Genomic DNA, 22,500 nt, shown 5'->3' with positions numbered 1-22,500 from the left:
ACTTCAATTCAATGTGTCCCTATTCAAATTCAACTTTCATTCAATGTGTCCCTATTCAAATTCAACTTTAATTCAATGTGTCCCTATTCAAATTCAACTTTCATTCAATGTGTCCCTATTCAAATTCAACTTTAATTCAATGTGTCCCTATTCAAATTCAACTTCAATTCAATGTGTCCCTATTCAAATTTAACTTCAATTCAATGTGTCCCTATTCAAATTCAACTTTCATTCAATGTGTCCCTATTCAAATTCAACTTTAATTCAATGTGTCCCTATTCAAATTCAACTTCAATTCAATGTGTCCCTATTCAAATTCAACTTCAATTCAATGTGTCCCTATTCAAATTCAACTTCAATTCAATGTGTCCCTATTCAAATTCAACTTTCATTCAATGTGTCCCTATTCAAATTCAACTTTAATTCAATGTGTCCCTATTCAAATTCAACTTCAATTCAATGTGTCCCTATTCAAATGAGACTTTAATTCAATGTGTCCCTATTCAAATTCAACTTCAATTCAATGTGTCCCTATTCAAATTTAACTTCAATTCAATGTGTCCCTATTCAAATTCAACTTCAATTCAATGTGTCCCTATTCAAATTCAACTTCAATTCAATGTGTCCCTATTCAAATTCAACTTCAATTCAATGTGTCCCTATTCAAATTCAACTTCAATTCAATGTGTCCCTATTCAAATTCAACTTCAATTCAATGTGTCCCTATTCAAATTCAACTTCAATTCAATGTGTCCCTATTCAAATTCAACTTCAATTCAATGTGTCCCTATTCAAATTTAACTTTCATTCAATGTGTCCCTATTCAAATTTAACTTCAATTCAATGTGTCCCTATTCAAATTCAACTTCAATTCAACGTGTCCCTATTCAAATTCAACTTCAATTCAATGTGTCCCTATTCAAATTTAACTTTCATTCACTGTGTCCCTATTCAAATTTAACTTTCATTCAATGTGTCCCTATTCAAATTTAACTTCAATTCAATGTGTCCCTATTCAAATTCAACTTCAATTCAACGTGTCCCTATTCAAATTCAACTTCAATTCAATGTGTCCCTATTCAAATTTAACTTTCATTCAATGTGTCCCTATTCAAATTTAACTTCAATTCAATGTGTCCCTATTCAAATTCAACTTCAATTCAACGTGTCCCTATTCAAATTCAACTTCAATTCAATGTGTCCCTATTCAAATTCAACTTTAATTCAATGTGTCCCTATTCAAATTTAACTTCAATTCAATGTGTCCCTATTCAAATTCAACTTCAATTCAACGTGTCCCTATTCAAATTCAACTTCAATTCAATGTGTCCCTATTCAAATTTAACTTTCATTCACTGTGTCCCTATTCAAATTTAACTTTCATTCAATGTGTCCCTATTCAAATTTAACTTCAATTCAATGTGTCCCTATTCAAATTCAACTTCAATTCAACGTGTCCCTATTCAAATTCAACTTTCATTCAATGTGTCCCTATTCAAATTAAACGTTTATTCAATGTGTCCCTATTCAAATGAGACTTTAATTCAATGTGTCCCTATTCAAATTTAACTTTAATTCAATGTGTCCCTATTCAAATTGAACTTTAATTCAATGTGTCCCTATTCAAATTCAACTTACATTCAATGTGTCCCTTTTCAAATTCAACTTTAATTCAATGTGTCCCTATTCAAATTGAACTTTAATTCAATGTGTCCCTATTCAAATTCAACTTACATTCAATGTGTCCCTATTCAAATTCAACTTCAATTCAATGTGTCCCTATTCAAATTCAACTTACATTCAATGTGTCCGTATTCAAATTTAACTTTAATTCAATGTGTCCCTATTCAAATTCAACTTACATTCAATGTGTCCCTATTCAAATTCAACTTACATTCAATGTGTCCCTATTCAAATTTAACTTTCATTCAATGTGTCCCTATTCAAATTTAACTTTCATTCAATGTGTCCCTATTCAAATTTAACTTTCATTCAATGTGTCCCTATTCAAATTTAACTTCAATTCAATGTGTCCCTATTCAAATTTAACTTTCATTCAATGTGTCCCTAATCAAATACAACTTTAATTCAACGTGTCCCTATTCAAATTCAACTTCAATTCAATGTGTCCCTATTCAAATTTAACTTTCATTCAATGTGTCCCTATTCAAATTTAACTTCAATTCAATGTGTCCCTATTCAAATTCAACTTCAATTCAACGTGTCCCTATTCAAATTCAACTTCAATTCAATGTGTCCCTATTCAAATTTAACTTTCATTCAATGTGTCCCTATTCAAATTTCACTTCAATTCAATGTGTCCCTATTCAAATTCAACTTCAATTCAACGTGTCCCTATTCAAATTCAACTTCAATTCAATGTGTCCCTATTCAAATTTAACTTCAATTCAACGTGTCCCTATTCAAATTCAACTTCAATTCAATGTGTCCCTATTCAAATTTAACTTTCATTCAATGTGTCCCTATTCAAATTTAACTTCAATTCAATGTGTCCCCAGTCAAATTTAACTTTCATTCAATGTGTCCCTAATCAAATACAACTTTAATTCAATGTGTCCCTATTCAAATTCAACTTCAATTCAATGTGTCCCTATTCAAATTCAACTTTCATTCAATGTGTCCCTATTCAAATTCAACTTTAATTCAATGTGTCCCTATTCAAATTCAACTTTCATTCAATGTGTCCCTATTCAAATTCAACTTTAATTCAATGTGTCCCTATTCAAATTCAACTTCAATTCAATGTGTCCCTATTCAAATTTAACTTCAATTCAATGTGTCCCTATTCAAATTCAACTTTCATTCAATGTGTCCCTATTCAAATTCAACTTTAATTCAATGTGTCCCTATTCAAATTCAACTTCAATTCAATGTGTCCCTATTCAAATTCAACTTCAATTCAATGTGTCCCTATTCAAATTCAACTTCAATTCAATGTGTCCCTATTCAAATTCAACTTCAATTCAATGTGTCCCTAATCAAATTCAACTTCAATTCAATGTGTCCCTATTCAAATTTAACTTTTATTTAATGCGTCCCTATTCAAATTCAACTTCAATTCAATGTGTCCCTATTCAAATGAGACTTTAATTCAATGTGTCCCTATTCAAATTCAACTTCAATTCAATGTGTCCCTATTCAAATTTAACTTCAATTCAATGTGTCCCTATTCAAATTCAACTTCAATTCAATGTGTCCCTATTCAAATTCAACTTCAATTCAATGTGTCCCTATTCAAATTCAACTTCAATTCAATGTGTCCCTATTCAAATTCAACTTCAATTCAATGTGTCCCTATTCAAATTCAACTTCAATTCAATGTGTCCCTATTCAAATTCAACTTCAATTCAATGTGTCCCTATTCAAATTCAACTTCAATTCAATGTGTCCCTATTCAAATTTAACTTTCATTCAATGTGTCCCTATTCAAATTTAACTTCAATTCAATGTGTCCCTATTCAAATTCAACTTCAATTCAACGTGTCCCTATTCAAATTCAACTTCAATTCAATGTGTCCCTATTCAAATTTAACTTTCATTCACTGTGTCCCTATTCAAATTTAACTTTCATTCAATGTGTCCCTATTCAAATTTAACTTCAATTCAATGTGTCCCTATTCAAATTCAACTTCAATTCAACGTGTCCCTATTCAAATTCAACTTCAATTCAATGTGTCCCTATTCAAATTTAACTTTCATTCAATGTGTCCCTATTCAAATTTAACTTCAATTCAATGTGTCCCTATTCAAATTCAACTTCAATTCAACGTGTCCCTATTCAAATTCAACTTCAATTCAATGTGTCCCTATTCAAATTCAACTTTAATTCAATGTGTCCCTATTCAAATTTAACTTCAATTCAATGTGTCCCTATTCAAATTCAACTTCAATTCAACGTGTCCCTATTCAAATTCAACTTCAATTCAATGTGTCCCTATTCAAATTTAACTTTCATTCACTGTGTCCCTATTCAAATTTAACTTTCATTCAATGTGTCCCTATTCAAATTTAACTTCAATTCAATGTGTCCCTATTCAAATTCAACTTCAATTCAATGTGTCCCTATTCAAATTCAACTTTCATTCACTGTGTCCCTATTCAAATTCAACTTTAATTCAATGTGTCCCTATTCAAATTCAACTTCAATTCAATGTGTCCCTATTCAAATTTAACTTTCATTCACTGTGTCCCTATTCAAATTCAACTTTAATTCAATGTGTCCCTATTCAAATTCAACTTCAATTCAACGTGTCCCTATTCAAATTCAACTTTAATTCAATGTGTCCCTATTCAAATTCAACTTCAATTCAATGTGTCCCTATTCAAATTCAACTTTAATTCAATGTGTCCCTATTCAAATTCAACTTCAATTCAATGTGTCCCTATTCAAATTTAACTTTCATTCAATGTGTCCCTATTCAAATTTAACTTTCATTCAATGTGTCCCTATTCAAATTTAACTTTAATTCAATGTGTCCCTATTCAAATTCAACTTTAATTCAATGTGTCCCTATTCAAATTCAACTTCAATTCAATGTGTCCCTATTCAAATTCAACTTTAATTCAATGTGTCCCTATTCAAATTCAACTTCAATTCAATGTGTCCCTATTCAAATTCAACTTTAATTCAATGTGTCCCTATTCAAATTCAACTTCAATTCAATGTGTCCCTATTCAAATTTAACTTTTATTCAATGTGTCCCTATTCAAATGTAACTTTCATTCAATGTGTCCCTATTCAAATGAGACTTTAATTAAAAACAAAACTTTGTAACGTACCCCCCTTTGATGTAGTCCAGGAAGGTGAGCTCCATGTCCACCAGGCAGGACAGCAGGGTTACCTGGCAACATGTTCGGAGGTTAAAGGGATACTTTTTGAAGTTTTAGCTTATTTCCGACTTTATAATAAGCCTAAAACTTTATAAAAGTGAACTATCCCTTTAAAACACATTGGGATTTCAGTGGAACTACAGTATTACCACACCTATTTCAACAGTACATAGAGTACACAATAGAGTACACCATAGAGTACACCATAGAGTACAGCTATTTCAACAATACATAGAGTACACCATAGAGTACACCATAGAGTACACCATAGAGTACAGCTATTTCAACAATACATAGAGTACACAATAGAGCACACCTAGTTCAACAGTACATAGAGTACACAATAGAGTACACAATAGAGTACAGCTATTTAAACAATACATAGAGTACACAATAGAATACACCATAGAGTACACAATAGAGTACACCTATTTCAACATGGTACAACAACCATAGAAAAGTTGGCAACAGCACACAGAGTGCAGGACTAGACTAGTCTTTCAACAGTGACTCCTTTGGGCTATGAACAGGCACAGATACGTAAGTGCAGAATCACATTGATAGAATCCCATTAAGGGATTGCTAGGGTTGAAAGGTAAGTGGAGTAGAAGAGGGTATTAACTCACTGTTCCTGAGTTGAGGTATCTCTTCTTCTTCTTGTCTCTCTTCTTCTGATTTACCACCTGCAGAGAAGGAGAACAGGGCTTGGTTCAATTCGTCTCGTTGATCGTAAGTTGAAAATAAAGCCTGTCTAACTGAATTCTGTTCCTCAATCTAATAGGCTGACTAGGCCATGAAAGCAGATGGATGCGGGAGAGCAAAGGTTATTGCTTAGACAATTAGTGCAATACCCTGGAAGGTTCATTGTTTGGGTAAACAGCTGAGACAAGGTTGTGTGCGTGTTTGTGTGTTTGTGTGTGTGTTTTTTACCTCATAGGTGTGGAACTGTGACTGGCCTCTTGACATCTCCCTGTATCTGGTGCTGAACTCCCCAATGAAGTCATGCCTGGGTGAGCAAACACACACATTGAGTACAGTTACAGTACCTTGCGAAAGTATTCGGCCACCTTGAACTTTGCGACCTTTTGCCACATTTCAGGCTTCAAACATAAAGATATAAAACTGTATTTTTTTGTGAAGAATCAACAACAAGTGGGACACAATCATGAAGTGGAACGACATTTATTGGATATTTCAAACTTTTTTACAAATCAAAAACTGAAAAATTGGGCGTGCAAAATTATTCAGCCCCTTTACTTTCAGTGCAGCAAACTCTCTCCAGAAGTTCAGTGAGGATCTCTGAATGATCCAATGTTGACCTAAATGATTAATGATGATAAATACAATCCACCTGTGTGTAATCAAGTCTCCGTATAAATGCACCTGCACTGTGACAGTCTCAGAGGTCCGTTAAAAGCGCAGAGAGCATCATGAAGAACAAGGAACACACCAGGCAGGTCCGAGATACTGTTGTGAAGAAGTTTAAAGCCGGATTTGGATACAAAAGATTTCCCAAGCTTTAAACATCCCAAGGAGCACTGTGCAAGCGATAATATTGAAATGGAAGGAGTATCAGACCACTGCAAATCTACCAAGACCTGGCCGTCCCTCTAAACTGTCAGCTCATACAAGGAGAAGACTGATCAGAGATGCAGCCAAGAGGCCCATGATCACTCTGGATGAACTGCAGAGATCTACAGCTGAGGTGGGAGACTCTGTCCATAGGACAACAATCAGTCGTATATTGCACAAATCTGGCCTTTATGGAAGAGTGGCAAGAAGAAAGCCATTTCTTAAAGATATCCATAAAAAGTGTTGTTTAAAGTTTGCCACAAGCCACCTGGGAGACACACCAAACATGTGGAAGAAGGTGCTCTGGTCAGATGAAACCAAAATTGAACTTTTTGGCAACAATGCAAAATGTTATGTTTGGCGTAAAAGCAACACAGCTCATCACCCTGAACACACCATCCCCACTGTCAAACATGGTGGTGGCAGCATCATGGTTTGGGCCTGCTTTTCTTCAGCAGGGACAGGGAAGATGGTTAAAATTGATGGGAAGATGGATGGAGCCAAATACAGGACCATTCTGGAAGAAAACCTGATGGAGTCTGCAAAAGACCTGAGACTGGGACGGAGATTTGTCTTCCAACACGACAATGATCCAAAACATAAAGCAAAATCTACAATGGAATGGTTCAAAAATAAACATATCCAGGTGTTAGAATGGCCAAGTCAAAGTCCAGACCTGAATCCAATCGAGAATCTGTGGAAAGAACTGAAAACTGCTGTTCACAAATGCTCTCCATCCAACCTCACTGAGCTCGAGCTGTTTTGCAAGGAGGAATGGGAAAAAATTTCAGTCTCTCGATGTGCAAAACTGATAGAGACATACCTCAAGCGACTTACAGCTGTAATCGCAGCAAAAGGTGGCGCTACAAAGTATTAACTTAAGGGGGTTGAATAATTTTGCACGCCCAATTTTTCAGTTTTTGATTTGTTAAAAAAGTTTTAAATATCCAATAAATGTCGTTCCACTTCATGATTGTGTCCCACTTGTTGTTGATTCTTCACAAAAAAATACAGTTTTATATCTTTATGTTTGAAGCCTGAAATGTGGCAAAAGGTCGCAAAGTTCAAGGGGGCCGAATACTTTCGCAAGGCACTGTACATACACACTAATAAATCGATATTAAACTGATTATGGCAGTAGGCTGAGTATGGCATTAGTCATGTAGACACCTTACTCTGCTTATCTTAATCGGCGTAAGGTCATAATCGAAGTAAGGATACGCCGATTAAAACACCTGGTTTTCTGAGCAATCTTTGGAATTACATGTAAACAGCTAAATGGGCATTCAAGCGTTGTATTTGATCTGCGCATGTGGCAACACTGTTCTTCTTGTAAAGCAGGCAAAAGTTTGAAACAAACTATTATATTCATCTGACTATCCACAAGAATCATATTATTGTGTGCATGCAACAGTACTCAGTGTCAGATACCCCTGAACGGATGTGGTACCTACCAGCTGTGACCTCATCCTCCCAACCTCCTCATCCTCCCAACCTCCTCATCCTCCCAACCTCCTCATCCTCCCTCCCAACCTCCTCATCCTCCCAACCTCCTCATCCTCCCAACCTCCTCATCCATCACAGTGGAGAGTTATTGCTTCTCATAGAGATACAATATATTTTGTCTATTTAATTCAATGCCATTTCATCAATGTCTGTATTTTTGTGGATGCCTATATAGTGTGTTGTCTCACATTATCATGTGATAAAAAAGTGGTGTGTGTGTGTGTGTGTGTGTGTGTACATGTGTGTGTGTACACGTGTGTGTGTACATGTGTGTATATGTGTGTCTGAGACAGTACCTACCCTCCATCTCTGTCCCAATCATACACCTCCACCTTTATGCTCCTGAGAGACAGAGAGAGAGAGAGCGAGAGAGCGAGAGAGAGAGAGAGAGAGAGAGAGAGAGATAGACAGAGAGAGAAAGACAGAGAGAGAGAGAGAGAGAGACAGAGAGAAATTCCATTAGAAAAAAAAACAATTAGTGTGCTGATTGAGAATCTCTGTTTAAATGAGAAGCGCTCATCTGTGTAAGAAGATGGTCTGGCTCTAAGAGGACTGCTCTCAGGAAGTTATGTCTGCTATTGGGATTCAATATGCTAAAGATTGCAGGAGTCACGGGTCACAAAAAAATAAAGATCGTAGCAGCAGCCACTGCTTTGTACCTGAATCCTAAAGTGGTTCTAGAAATGGTCTGTGGTCAACTACAAAGTACAGAGGAATACTGATACCTAGTTATTTGTGGGTTGGGGTTTGTTTCTGTTGCTTAGTGATATAGGCAGACATCACACCCAAGAGGCCTAGCTAGCTCTGGTCATTCCTATAGAGTGGATTGCATTTATTATAGTAATACATTTGATTTATATAAATATTTTATAACTGGAGTGTATACATTTTAATGTTGAGGAGAGGCCATTCTCAGTTTTATTTCAAAGTACTGAATCTATGCATCTGTCATTTACAGTACCTGCATCTCTGGTATCAGTTACCTGCATCTCTGGTATCAGTTACCTGCATCTCTGGTATCAGTTACCTGCATCTCTGGTATCAGTTACCTGTATCTCTGGTACCAGTTACCTGCATCTCTGGTATCAGTTACCTGCATCTCTGGTATCAGTTACAGTACCTGCATCTCTGGTACCAGTTACCTGCATCTCTGGTACCAGTTACCTGCATCTCTGGTATCAGTTACCTGCATCTCTGGTACCAGTTACCTGCATCTCTGTTACCAGTTACCTGCATCTCTGGTATCAGTTACCTGTATCTCTGGTATCAGTTACAGTACCTGCATCTCTGGTACCAGTTACCTGCATCTCTGGTATCAGTTACCTGCATCTCTGGTACCAGTTACCTGTATCTCTGATACCAGTTACCTGCATCTCTGGTACCAGTTACCTGCATCTCTGGTACCAGTTACCTGCATCTCTGGTATCAGTTACCTGTATCTCTGGTACCAGTTACCTGTATCTCTGGTACCAGTTACCTGCATCTCTGGTATCAGTTACCTGTATCTCTGGTACCAGTTACCTGTATCTCTGGTACCAGTTACCTGCATCTCTGGTATCAGTTACCTGCATCTCTGGTATCAGTTACCTGCATCTCTGGTATCAGTTACCTGCATCTCTGGTATCAGTTACCTGCATCTCTGATACCAGTTACCTGTATCTCTGGTATCAGTTACCTGCATCTCTGGTACCAGTTACCTGTATCTATGTTACCAGTTACCTGCATCTCTGGTATCAGTTACCTGCATCTCTGGTATCAGTTACCTGTATCTCTGGTATCAGTTACCTGCATCTCTGGTATCAGTTACCTGTATCTCTCGTATCAGTTACCTGCATCTCTGGTATCAGTTAACTGTATCTCTGTTACCAGTTACCTGCATCTCTGGTATCAGTTACCTGTATCTATGGTATCAGTTACCTGCATCTCTGGTATCAGTTACCTGCATCTCTGGTATCAGTTACCTGCATCTCTGATACCAGTTACCTGTATCTCTGGTATCAGTTACCTGCATCTCTGGTATCAGTTACCTGTATCTCTGGTATCAGTTACCTGCATCTCTGGTACCAGTTACCTGTATCTCTGGTACCAGTTACCTGTATCTCTGGTATCAGTTACCTGTATCTCTGGTATCAGTTACCTGCATCTCTGGTATCAGTTACCTGCATCTCTGGTATCAGTTACCTGCATCTCTGGTATCAGTTACCTGTATCTCTGGTATCAGTTACCTGCATCTCTGGTATCAGTTACCTGCATCTCTGGTATCAGTTACCTGCATCTCTGGTATCAGTTACCTGTATCTCTGGTATCAGTTACCTGAATCTCTGGTATCAGTTACCTGAATCTCTGGTATCAGTTACCTGCATATCTGGTATCAGTTACAAGCATCTCTGGTATCAGTTACCTGCATCTCTAGTATCAGTTACCTGTATCTCTGGTATCAGTTACCTGCATCTCTGGTATCAGTTACCTGCATCTCTGGTATCAGTTACCTATCATAATCGCCGTTGCACAGGGCCTTGACAGGGATCTTGAAGGCCTGCCACACTGGGTCCAGAGTGTTCTTTACAACCTCTGTCTTATGGCAGATAGTAAACCTAGAAAAATACACACACACACACACACACACACACACACACACACACACACACACACACACACACACACACACACACACACACACACACACACACACACACACACACACACACACACACACGTTACAGTATTGGAACCCTTTCAAGACTCAGTTTTCCAACTCAAACTTTGCTATGTTTGTTTACATTTGTTTTCTTAATTAGTATTAAGTTTGTCATATTTTTGTCTTTAAAAATCTAAACAAAACAACAACAACAACTGCTCTTAAACAGCACACAGTGTGACCAGGTGTTCAGGATGGGCAGGCAGCATACTGCTGTTGTGCCCTGGAGCTGGCCATTTAAACTGCTTCAGTTAATACCCAGCTGCACAAAAGCCATATGCGTTAAACGCAAAACAAAGGGAGTCTGCTTTCATAAAAACATCTGCTGGACAAGGACATCTCATACAACGTGTGCTCAACCCAGTCTCAACGACCCATTATTTTTCTTTTCCTCTCCTTTCATTCTCTTTATCTCCTCTCATCCTCTCTTTCACGTCCACTCATCCCTCACCACCTATACGCTCTGTGTCTGTCTCAGCTGGGGTGTATAGGACATGGACATTAGTATTTACCGCACATGTAACCATATACTATTGCTGTTTGGAGAGTGTACAGTATTTGTTCATTGTCTACAGGCCTTTTTCCCACTGTGTATGGGCAAACACCAAATATAGTACAGTATCTGGGTGGGTTTTGTCTTAGAGTAAAAAAAACTAGAATATTTTGAATAACACTTTACAAACGTTAATGGTTGCAAATTAATCCATTTTTGATTAGATTTTGAAAGATGTTTTGTACAAAATGGAAAACTGGATCAACGATTGACAACTTACGATCCGTCCTCATTACTGCGGTAGAAGACCAGAAAAGGATCAGACTTCCCAAAGAAGTCTTTCTTGTCCAACTTGTTCCCACAGAACTGCAGCATCACTGACTCCTAGAGAGACCAGGTTACAGATGAATGGAACAGCCAGACAATCAACACCACAGACAGGGACCAATTTTGATTGGCTGGGGGCCTCAGTATTGTAGCGAATTCAGGGGTTAGCCCTGACCGGAACTCGAATCTGGGTCCAGTGACTGTCACCCTAACACCTTAGCCCTTATTTCAAGAGATCCGAACTTCTTGACGAGGTCGATGTACAGTGCCTTCAGAAAGTATTCAGACCCCTTGACTTTTTCCACATTTTGTTACCTTACATCCTTAATACAAAAATGTATTAAATTATTTAAGTTCCTCATCAATCTACACACAATACTCCATAATGACAAAGCATAAACAGGTTTAGACATTTTGCTAATTTATTACAAATAAAAATCAGAAATATCACATTTACATAAGTATTAGGACCCTTTACTCAGTACTTTGAAGAAGCACCTTCGGCAATGACAACAGCATCGAGCCTTCTTGGGTATGACGCTACAAGCTTGGCACACCTGTATTTGGGGAGTTTCTCCCATTCTTCTCTGCAGATCATCTCAAGCTCTGTCAGGCTGGATGGGGAGCGTTGCTGCACAGCTATTTTCAGGTCTCTCCAGAGATGTTCGATTGGGTTCAAGTCCGGGCTCTGGCTGGCCCACTCAAGGACAGTCAGAGACTTGACCCAAAGCCATTCCTGCGTTGTCTTAGCTGTGTCCTGTTGGAAAGGTTGTTGTCCTGTTGGAAAGTGAACCTTCGCCCCAGTCTGAGGTTCTGAGCACTCTGGAGCAGGTTTTCATCAAGGATCTCTGTGTTTTGCTCTGCTCATCTTTCCCTCGATCCTAACTAGTCTCCCCAACCACCATGCATCACTGTAGGGATGGTGCCAGGTTTCATACAGACGCTTGGTATTCAGGTCAAAGAGTTCAATCTTTTTTTTAAAGAGGTGGATCAGCTTAATATTGCAGAAAGATTGTTGCTTCCATCAATGTAATTGCCTGCATCGTTTCCAATCCCCCATATCTTTTTTTTGTAAATATACATGTATATACCCATATACATACACGTACATACCCATACATATGAATACATAAACATACATACATACATACCTATATAGATATACATACGTTTTTTTAGAATATACCTTTATTATTCCCCGCAAACAATAACACTTAGGCTTCTACCTTCTGTTTATACATACTATACACATTTTACAGACACAATCTATTTTACAATAGTTCTATTTAGTTTGTTTTTAGTCCTTCCTCTATTTCTGATGTCCATCCAGTTTGATTTCTATTTGTAACTGTGCTATTTCACAAAATATCTGAACCTATATACATTTTACAGACCCTGTATGTTTTACATTGGTTATCTTGTTATTAGTCCCACCCTTCAGCTCCATTCAACCCCTCCCATCTCTTAACACCATCCATTTTGGATTTCTAATTGCCATATATTTTTCAACTGTGCTGTGATGCTTCACAAAAGTACTGAACCTTTCTATTCTCATAGCTTCTACAGATTGTAAATCAAAGATACATTTTTTTGATCAAATCATTATTATATTATTGATTGATTGACTATGGCTTTTCAAATCACCCAGTATTGCTATCTGCAGCGTTAGTTCTAGGCAAATGTTGCAATTCTTCAGCCATTCCTGGACCTGTGACCAAAAATGAGCTACTTATGGACAGCACCAAAATAAATGATCTAATGACTCTGCCTCCTCACAGCAAAATCTGCAGAGCTGGGAAGACTGTATCCCCCATATATATAACATTCTATTGGTTGCAAGAATTTTGTATAGTAATTGAAATTAAAAATTCAAAGTTTTGAATCCGGCGTTGTTTTGCGAGCCAATTCATAAACCATGTGCCATGGAATGGGGACATCGAAAATCTCTTCCCAATTATTTTGCAATTTATATGGCACAGCTGTCAGTTTTTTGGTCCTTAAATGAAATTTGTATATGTTTTTATTTATCACACTTTTCTTTAACCATTTATGTTCTTTAATACAGGACCGTCAGACAAGTTCCTTACTTTTTTCCCCTTCTACTTGCCATTTTTGTGGTAATACTGCAATTAGTTGGTTGTAATTTTGGGTAGAGCAGATATTTCCATATGTCTGTGTTAGCTGCATGTGTGACATAACTCCACCGGTCCTATTTATGATATCATTCACTAAAATTATACCTTTTTTAAACAGTTCATCATTTTTTAAAATCAATTAGTATATTTGAGTTTAACCACAATATCTGTTGAATTATTTGTTCTGTCTTTTCAGGTGGATTAAACTGAAATTGCAACCAACTTCCTAAGGCTTGTTTAAAAAAGAATGATATTTTGTAGATTATTCCCTTTTAAACAACCGAAAGTGAGCAGGTGTAATCTGAATAAAGGGAAAAAGGCCCTTCTTGAAAATGGGGTGAAACATTCCTACGAATTTACTAGAGAACCCGTTTGGATTGAAGTATAACTTTAGTATGACTGATGCCTTTAGTGAGAGGTCTAATGCTTTAATATTTAATCATTTCTGCCCCCCGAATTCATATTAGTTATATAAATAGGCCCTTTTAATTTTTCTGGCTTGCCATTCCAAATAAAATTGAATATCTTTTGTTCATTAAATTTAAAAAGCAGGTCACTAGGTGTAGGCTAAACCATAAGCAAATAGGTAAACTGTGATATGACAAAAGAGTTAAGCAGGGTGATTTTTCCACAAATAGACAGGTATTTTCCTTTCCATGGTAGCAAGATCTTATCTATTTTTGCTAACTTTCTATAAAAATGTATTGAAGTGAGATCATTTCTATCTTTTGGGATTTGTATACCGAGTATGTCCACATCCCCGTCAGACCATTTTATTGGTAAACTACACAGTAATGTACATTTTTTATTTTTTTGTGATCTTATACGTAATATTATTATCAATATTAATACACTTATCATAATTTGGTTTCTAGATCATCTATGATGCCGTGGAGGAATTCTAATTGTGGTCTTAAAAGAAAACATGAATCAATGACACCTTTGTTTTTAAACCACGGATTTCTAATCCCTTAATATTATTGTTGGATCTAATTTTAACAGCCAACAAATTCAATGGCAATAATAATTAGATATGCCGATAGTGGACAACCTTGTTTTACTCCTCTAGACAGTTTAAAACTTTTTGAGATGTAGACATTATTTACTATTTTACACCTAGGGTTACTATACATAACTTTAACACATTTTATAAGAGATTCGCCAAATTTGAAATATTCTAGGAATTTATAAACTCCAGTCGAACTTTATCAAAGGCCTTATCAAAATCAGCTATGAAAACCAGGCCTGGTGTCCCTGTTATTTCAAAGAATTCTATTGTTTCCAGTACTTGTCTTATATTATCTCCAATGTATCGTCCATATAAAAAAAACCTGTCTGATTAGGATGAATAATATCTGACAATACTTTTTTCATTCTATGCACCAAGCATTTAGCTAGGATTTTTGCATCACAGCACTGAAGTGTTAGACGCAACCACTTGGGTCCTGTTTCAGTAATAATGATATCAGACCTTCTTGTTGCGTGTCCAATAATCTACCATTTATATAGGAGTGGTTAAAACATTCTAATAACGGTCCTCTGGGAAAATCCCCCCAAAATTGGTATACTTCAACTGGTATGCCATCCAGCCCTGGAGTTTTCCCAGCCTTAAAGGCTTTCATTGCATCAAGAAGTTCCTCCTCTGTAATTTGGCCTTGACCTGAGTCTGTCTGTACAGATATTAATTTTACATTATTATTAGGAAAAAAAATCAATACAATTGGTTTCAGTTAGTGGAGATGGAGGAGACTGAAATGAAAACATATTCTTAAAGTACTTTACTTCCTCTTTCACAACATCATTCGGTGAATCATGCGTGACTCCATCATTTGTAACAAGTTTCAATAAAAAAATTTGGTAGCATTTCTATATTGAAGATTGAAAAATAATTTGGTGAATTTCCCCCATATTCCATCCAGTTCGCTTTATTTTTTATAATATATTACACTGGATCTTTCTTGAATAAGTTCCTCCATTTCTTTTTGTTTTTCCTCTAACTTATTCTGTGCCTTTAGGGTACAGTTTTTATTGCTATCTACTGTACTGTTAGTCCTTCAATTTCCTTTGTTAATATGGACTCTTTTGATCTAAATTGCTATTGTTTTATAGATGAGTACTGAATTGCATGGCCTCTAAATTGCATGGCCTCTTAATCCAAGATGGCGTAGCAGTCAGACGTCTTTGTCCTTCATCTTGTCATGTTCCATGTATATATCTTTTTATATATTTTTCTTCGCATATATTTGTTTCGTATTTTTCTAAACCTCAACTTCAAAATACTCTCCTGTAACCCGCCTCACCCAACGTGGTGTGGATCTGTTCTTTTATTTACCTCGGAACCGGAATCCCCCAACAGAAGCTAGCCAGCTCACTAGCTACTAGCTAGTAGTCAGCTAACCACTGATAGCGGTCATCAGATAACGTTTAGCTCGGAAAGCTCTCGCCAGTTTGTACAACACGACTCAAACCAGAGCATACTGGACCTATTTTCTCTCCATATCCCCGGATTCCTACCGCAAGCTCTGAACCTTTTCACCGGATCATCGCAGCTGGCTAGCTGCAACCCGAGTGACTACTCCTGGCTAACCTCTGTCCCGAAGCAAGCACCAATTAGCCTGGAGCTAGCCCATGCTAGGCCCATTCTCCCAGCTAGCTGAAGAGGCCCATCAGCCACTCCTGGGCTACAATGCCCGGACCCCTTCTACTGCCGGTACAGGGCACGGAACCCCACCGATCCTTCACGACTGGACTACCAACGTAACCTGCTCTAGGGGGTACTCAACTGGCCCCTACCCCGCGACGTCCTCTGAATGCCCATCTGCTAGCCTGCTAGCCACGGCCCGCTAGCTGCTAGCCGCGGCACGCTAGCTGTCTAGAGCATATTGGACTGTTAGCTGAATAGATCCATCGGCCAATTTCTTGGGCCACTATACCTATTTTTCCAATTGGACTTGGACCCCTCTGCTACTCTGAACCCTACTAAACCATCAAGACTGGTCTATCGACGTCACCAAACGCGGAGGCTAAAACAGACTTTCCTCCGTCGCGACGTCCTTCTAAGGCCATTCTGCTAGCTTGCTAGCCTCAGCCTGCTAGTGCAATCTCTTTTCCTATAGAATTGCTACCACAACTGTCAAGTGTGGGACCTTATATAGACAGGGTGTGTCTTTCCAAATCATGTCCAAGCAATTGAATTTACCACAGGTCGCCTCCAATCAATTTGTAGAAACATATCAATGATGATCAATGGAAACAGGATGCATCTGAGCTCAATTTCCAGTCATACAGCAAAGGGTCTGAATACTTATGTAAATAAGGTATTTCTGTTTTCACTTTGTCATTATGGATAATGTAGTGGAAAAAGTCAAGGGGTCTGAATACCTTCCAAAGAAACTGTAGGTGTTGGGTTTAAGGTCACTGTAGTACATAGAGGACTACTCGTTGGGAAACAGGCAACGTGTGATTTCTGTGCTTACACTTAAAATAATGTTTGTGCATGTGTGTTCGCGTATGTGAGTGTGTGCGTGTGTTTGTTTGTTGGAGTATGTGGATACTGTATGTATGACTAAACATTCACTGTTTAAAAGGCTAAAGTTGTCCATTTTGATGATGCCTGTTCATTCAAGGGGCTAAACAACAGCTTCATACTGCAAGTGAGTTTTTTTTTTAAACACACAAAAATAACTCACCCTGCAATTGCTCAGCTCCTCTGCTCTCACTATGATAGTTCCACACTTCTTCCCTGGAATCCCACTGTTACAACACACAAAAAAGGGACTGGAATCATTCTTCTATCTATGTTACTGTACATTTGATTATTTATTCATGGCTCGCTGTCCGTCCACATCCATGGCATGCGTGAATCGTCAATAGCTTCCATGAGGCCTAGGCTTAGTGTTTTGTACAGAATGCCGACATACAGAACAAACTTCAAGTCAGAAAACAGACTAATTAAATTACTGTTAGAAGCCAAAGGCTTGGTTCAGACTGGAGAGAGCAATGTTGTTTTTTTGGCTAAGGAGAGCTAGGTAATGTTGCCGGGATTATGCAAAAACATGCATGGAGGAAAATCGATGTAAAATTTAAGTGAGTCTTTGAAATCCGTCTGGTGTCTGAGACTTGAGGGGCTCTCAGAGGCACAGGGAGTGAGAGGCACTCTCTGAAATGAACTGACTGGGTGAGCAGTGAGCACAAAACCTTGGCATTGAGGGGGGGGGGGGCAAGAGAAAGGGGGATGGAGAGAGACTGAGTGTGAGAGGAGGAGAGAAAGTCAGTGAAATAGTGAACGAGAGACTGAGCGTGATAGAGAGACGAAAGAATGAGAGGGAGGAAGAGAGAGAGGGGGGGAGGGAGAGAGAGAGGGAGAGAGAGCAAGAGAATGAGAGAGCGAGAGAGCAAGAGAATGAGAGAGAGAGAGAGAGAGAGAGAGAGAGAGAGAGATTGGGAGCGAGAGCACGAGAGAGATAGTGAATGAGAGAGAAAGGGAGCAAGAGCGCGAGAGCGAACAAGAGAGAGATAGTGTGAGAGAGAAAGAACAAGAGAGAGAGGGATAGTGAACGAGAGAGAGAGAGAGAGAGAAAATCCAATTTTGATAAACTCCCATATCTACTGGGTGAAGTTCCACAGTGTGCCATCACAGCAGCAAGATTTGTGACCTGTTGCCACAAGAAAAGGGCAACCAGTGAAGAACAAACACCATTGTAAATACAACCCATATTTATGCTTATTTATTTTACCTTGTGTACTTTAACTATTTGTACATTGTTACAACACTGTATATATATATAATATGACATTTGTAATGTCTTTATTGTTTTGAAACTTCTGTATGTGTAATGTTTACTGTTAATTTTTATTGTTTATTTCACTTTTGTATAATATCTACCTCACTTGCTTTGGCAATGTTAACACGTTTCCCATGCCAATAAAGCCCATTGAATTGAATTGAATTGAGAGAGAGGAGGAAGACAGAGGGAGAATATGAAAGAGATGGAAGGGATTCAGTAGAAAAGGAATAACATTGAATAAACTGTGCAGTTCACACAAGTCCTTCAATTAGATTCTTTACACACTTGATGTGGTTCTGATGTGGTTCATTAGGGCAGCAGGTAGCTGAACGGTTAGAGCGTTGGGCCATTAAACGAAATGTTGCCGGTTCAAATACCTGAGTCGACAAGGTGAAAAATCTGTCTGTGCCCTTGAGCAAAGCACTTAACACACATTTGCTCCAGGGTGCTGTATTGCTATGGCTTACCCTATAAAACAACACATTCCAGTACACCTATCTGGTGTATGTGACAATACAACATAAAAATATATATATTATCTATAGTCTAGAAAAGGGACGACATGAGAATCGGACTTTGATACCAGCAACATGACCTGATCTATACTCTTCTGTCTCACCTATCTACCATTAAAACGGTTTTGTCGGCACTAGAACCGACAAAGTGAAAAGAAAATCTGGACCATCACAGTACGGTTCTGGTGGGTATCACAGGATAGTGTAAAAGAGGGATACCGGTCATGTGTAACGGTAGAATAAGTTCATGAAAGACGTCTGTCTTGATATCCTGATATCATCTGTCTAAAGACAACAGTGTTTAGTACGTCTGGTGTACTATCTTATATGTACTATCTTATATGTACTATCTTATATCTACTACAATATTATCTATCCAATCTAGTGACCACACTTTTGACTCGGCTTTTTCTATGTAAATAAAGGGGCCTCTTTTAGATACAGTGGGCTGACTGCATTCAAAACACACACACACACACACACACACACACACACACACACACACACACACACACACACACACACACACACACACACACACACACACACACACACACACACACACACACACACACACAGAAAAAGTGCATCCTGAGATGATTATGTAACTTGATGACAGCAGCTCATTCCTACATCATCATCGTCTTGTGTGTCATTCTTCTGCTGACCCATTCAGCTGCAACAACACATTTTCATACGTACATAATCTCCCACACACACACACACAGTTGGGTGAGGGTCACCCCACTCACGGTCCCCCCGCCTTATCCTGTTGTGTGAAAGCAGCAGCTGGTAGTAACAACATTGCTGGAATCTCATACATTGGATTAAAAAAATGTTTCTGCATTATAAAGTGAAGTTGTCATCTGCTAACGGATTTCTTATGTTCTAAACTCAGTGGGGATGCCTGGTTTTGTGCTCAATACAAACATGAACTGAGTTTCATTAAATAGGCATGAACAAGGTTCTTGTATTGCTCAACAATAATTTGCGGTAACCTTGCTTAGCCAACAGCCAAGAGTTCTGAAGGTGGTAATGTAGGAGGATTAATGCATTGAATTTCAATCTTTTTCCTAAATTGACTGAGATTGGCCCCACCGTAGAATACACATAAATGGAATACCAACTATGCAAAATTGCTAAAAAAAAAATACAGCCCTTTAAACCATCTAATTTATGTTGCCTCTTGGGCCTGGCTTTTAATAATGAGGACAAAACAGGACAAAATAGGACAAAATAGCGACGACAGGGAACAGGGATGTGTGTGTTTGTGTGTGTGTGAGAGAGAAAGAATGGTACATTACTTACATGAGAGGTTTCTCCATGCGGCTTCCCATGGAGCCTACCACCTCCCCCAGGGTACAGAACGCCTGGCCCAGGAAGTCCTACACACACAGTGAGAGAGAGAGAGAGAGAGAGAGAGAGAGAGAGAGAGAGAGAGAGAGAGAGAGAGAAATGCCTCAAAAGATGGATGGGGAAAAACTGTAATTTGCTGTACAGTATTTTCTGTAGGATGTTCAGCATGAATGTGAGAGCACCAAAGCCAAGCAAGCAGACCAGGGCGATTATATGAAAAAGTGACACTGATTATAGCTATGCTTTTCAATCTGTCTTTTCTTCCATCTAACACCTAAACACTCAGGAGCCTGGCTTAGCCACTACCACGACAACAGCAGGACATTCATGTTTGGACCAATGTTTTTGTCAAGCTTCCCATACATACTATATATGATGAATAATGACATCCATACATGATGAGGACCTTGAGATCAGACTACAAGGCATGATGAACATAAGAATAAATACAGGTAACACATACAGGTAACACGTACAGGTAACATATACAGGTATTGTAACATACAGGTAACATATACAGGTATTGTAACATATAGGTAACACATACAGGTAACATACAGGTAACACATACAGGTATTGTAACATACAGGTAACACATAGGTAACACATACAGGTAACATATAGGTAACATATACAGGTAACATATGGGTAACACATACAGGTAACATATAGGTAACATATAGGTAACACATACAGGTATTGTAAAATACAGGTAACACATACAGGTATTGTAACATATAGGTAACACATACAGGTAACATACAGGTAACACATACAGGTATTGTAAAATACAGGTAACACATACAGGTATTGTAACATATAGGTAACACATACAGGTATTGTAACATACAGGTAACACATACAGGTAACACATACAGGTATTGTAACATACAGGTAACACATACAGGTATTGTAACATATAGGTAACACATACAGGTAACATACAGGTAACACATACAGGTATTGTAACATACAGGTAACATATAGGTAACACATACAGGCAACATATAGGTAACATATACAGGTGTCATGACGTTGCCCTCTTTGGGTACAGCAAGCCACATCCCCCTCTTCCTGCCTCCCCCTGCCTCCTTCAACCAGACTGCTGTGATCAGAGAGAGGTCGTAAATTCCTGAGGAGAAGACCCTGCCTCATGGCCACACAGTATAAGAGATAGAGTGAAGTTTCATAGAGAACAAAGGAATTTCTTCCACCTCACAGAACTTGAGGTCCGAACAACGTTTACGTTCCGGAGAAGGTATAAAATATCGGTGAAGAATCCAGCTACAAACTGGTCCGTTTGTTACAACTTGGGGAAGCTCATGGGAGACGGTGCGGCCACATTACCATAACGCTGTTTATATAATAGCCTCAGATATGAGGTTTACATCTAATTGTTGTATAAGATGAATGAGTGAGTATGATACTGTTTACACAATTTTACAATGTGATTTTGGACTGTTTAATGAAGGAGGGTCAGGCATCTTGGGACAGCCCCTTTTCTGCAATTCCGAATAAAACCTTTGAGAAATTCTCAACTAGACCATGTTTTCCTCCATTACGAGGGGACAAAGGCTGTAGACCATTGCTGAATCTTTTAACCACGTGGTTAAACTCTTAGACTATCGATACCGACAGAATAAGAACAAGTCTTTGATATGAATTACTAGTCTGCAGCTAGGAATTCGGTATCTTTGAATGCGAAGAACGACAACTGCCAAAACATCCAATCTATAACGAATCAATGAATGTCACTCTGAACAATCCACTCTAACCAAAACAGAGAGAGAGAGAGAGAGAGAGAGAGAGAGAGAGAGAGAGAGAGAGAGAGAGAGAGAGAGAGAGAGAGAGAGAGAGAGAGAGAGAGAGACGGACAATTCTACAAAAGAAACAAACTTTTCACCAGCGATCAAGACGACACACTGAGCGTAAATATACATATTGATTGCAATTGTTCCCGAATGAGTGACCCATGTGTGAGTCATGTGTAAAGGATTAGCATTTCATTTGTTATAATTATTAACTCTGTCGTGACTTCTTAGTCGACCCCCACTTCCCTTTTGTCTAACAAGCCGTGATGCCGGTTTAGCCCACTAGGGCACATTCTCCTATCATTTCTTGTAACCACATTGACTTTGTTTGTTTGTTTATGCATTTCTGTGAATTAGTTAGTAATAAATAAATGATTTAAGACAATTGATGTATGGATGACTCATAGTGAAGACTGGGTTCGTACAGATAACCAACAATTTACGACGTT

At 38.2% G+C, this 22,500-nt stretch overlaps 1 protein-coding gene across 1 annotated transcript in view; it reads right to left on the bottom strand.

The window, feature by feature from the left end:
• LOC110502371 (copine-8-like) overlaps nucleotides 1-22,500 on the bottom strand; it is a 70,916-nt gene that overhangs the window by 15,606 nt on the left and 32,810 nt on the right. Inside the window, exons 6-13 of the mRNA XM_036959047.1 lie at nucleotides 20,193-20,269; nucleotides 17,272-17,335; nucleotides 11,401-11,504; nucleotides 10,419-10,523; nucleotides 8,230-8,271; nucleotides 5,782-5,857; nucleotides 5,478-5,534; nucleotides 4,801-4,862 (exon numbers count right to left, since the gene is read on the bottom strand). Of these exons, the coding sequence (XP_036814942.1) occupies nucleotides 4,801-4,862; nucleotides 5,478-5,534; nucleotides 5,782-5,857; nucleotides 8,230-8,271; nucleotides 10,419-10,523; nucleotides 11,401-11,504; nucleotides 17,272-17,335; nucleotides 20,193-20,269 (587 nt within the window). The remainder of the gene's footprint in view (nucleotides 1-4,800; nucleotides 4,863-5,477; nucleotides 5,535-5,781; nucleotides 5,858-8,229; nucleotides 8,272-10,418; nucleotides 10,524-11,400; nucleotides 11,505-17,271; nucleotides 17,336-20,192; nucleotides 20,270-22,500) is intronic.

The sequence above is a fragment of the Oncorhynchus mykiss genome, chromosome 2, assembly GCF_013265735.2.
Source record: "Oncorhynchus mykiss isolate Arlee chromosome 2, USDA_OmykA_1.1, whole genome shotgun sequence".
Lineage (NCBI taxonomy): Eukaryota > Metazoa > Chordata > Actinopteri > Salmoniformes > Salmonidae > Oncorhynchus > Oncorhynchus mykiss.
The sequence above is the reverse complement of the archived record's forward strand: the minus strand, read 5'-3'. Positions and strand labels throughout refer to the sequence as shown.